We start from the raw sequence: 1147 nt of genomic DNA, 5'->3' as shown, positions 1-1147 counted from the left end.
GGTAAATGAGGGGGTAAATGAGGGAGATAAAGGGGATGAATGATGGGGTAAATGAGGTAAATGGTGGGGTAAGTGAGGGGGTAAATGAGGGGGATAAAGGGCTAAGAGATGGTGGTAAATGATGGGGGTAAATGAGGAGGATAAAGGGGGTAAATGAAGGGAGTAAATGAGGCAAATGGTGGGGTAAATGAGGGGGCAAATGAGGAGGAAAAAGGGGGTAAATGATGAGGTAAATGAGATCAACGGGGTAAATGAGATCAGTGAGGTAAATGAGGGACAAAGAGCAGCAGCGGCACCACCAGCACCCCGGGGTGGGGAGGCTGTGACAGGCTGGCACTTACGGGGGCACCGCGGGCACCGGCAGCGCCAGATGGGCCAGGGGGGCCGGATTCACCCTGGGAAAGGAAGGACAGAGAGTCGTGGGGGTCTGGGGGGGTCTCCCCGGGTCGGGGGCAGCTCAGGGGCTGCCCCAGCTCTCACCTTCTCGCCGTTGGGGCCGGCAGGGCCGGGGGGGCCGATGGGACCCGTCAGACCCTGCGGAGGGGAGGGAGAAAAGAGGGTGAGGCCACCCGAGGGTCCCCCACCAAACCATCCCTCCCCCCCAACCACCACCACCACCACCCCATCTCCCACTCACGCGGGCGCCGTCCTTGCCGGGGGCTCCCTCGGGGCCCTTCTCACCGACGTCTCCCTGCGGGGGGGGGCGACACCGGGGGAGGGGTGAGACGAGCTGAGACCCCACAGCTCTCGTGACACCCCCCCCCTCAGACCCCCGCCACTCACCCTGTCTCCCTTGGGCCCGGCGATTCCAGCCGCTCCTCTCTCCCCGGGCATCCCCTGCAGCCCGGGGGGTCCTTGCGCGCCAGCGGGGCCAGCGGGGCCGGTGGCACCCTAAAGCAGAGGAGGTGTGTGGGGGGGGAAAGGCGCGGGTTTTGGGGGTTTTTTGGAGTGCCAAGGCTGCCACACGCATCCCCCCGCCTCATCCCCCCTCGGGGGTGCCAGTGCCCCTGTGCTGTCCTCGCTGTCACCCACCTTGGGCCCGTCGGTGCCGGGGGTGCCGGGGAGCCCGCGGGGTCCCTGCAGGCCTTGGGCGCCGGGGGAGCCGCGCTCGCCGGGGAAGCCACGCTCGCCCTGCGGGGAGGGGAGG

At 66.7% G+C, this 1147-nt stretch overlaps 1 protein-coding gene across 1 annotated transcript in view; it reads right to left on the bottom strand.

Moving 5' to 3' along the window:
* LOC114073481 (collagen alpha-1(II) chain-like) overlaps nucleotides 1-1131 on the bottom strand; it is a gene marked incomplete at both ends in the record, with an annotated part of 5867 nt that extends 4736 nt beyond the window's left edge. The window contains 5 exons of the mRNA XM_027911224.1: nucleotides 342-395; nucleotides 481-534; nucleotides 638-691; nucleotides 784-891; nucleotides 1033-1131. Of these exons, the coding sequence (XP_027767025.1) occupies nucleotides 342-395; nucleotides 481-534; nucleotides 638-691; nucleotides 784-891; nucleotides 1033-1131 (369 nt within the window). The remainder of the gene's footprint in view (nucleotides 1-341; nucleotides 396-480; nucleotides 535-637; nucleotides 692-783; nucleotides 892-1032) is intronic.
* Nucleotides 1132-1147: the final 16 nt, after the last annotated feature.

The sequence above is a fragment of the Empidonax traillii genome, unplaced genomic scaffold, assembly GCF_003031625.1.
Source record: "Empidonax traillii isolate 1590-97213 ecotype Southwest subspecies unplaced genomic scaffold, ASM303162v1 scaffold6591:size5886, whole genome shotgun sequence".
In the NCBI taxonomy this organism is placed as follows: domain Eukaryota; kingdom Metazoa; phylum Chordata; class Aves; order Passeriformes; family Tyrannidae; genus Empidonax; species Empidonax traillii.
Note: the sequence above shows the minus strand (reverse complement) of the source record. Positions and strands in the feature narration are given on the sequence as shown.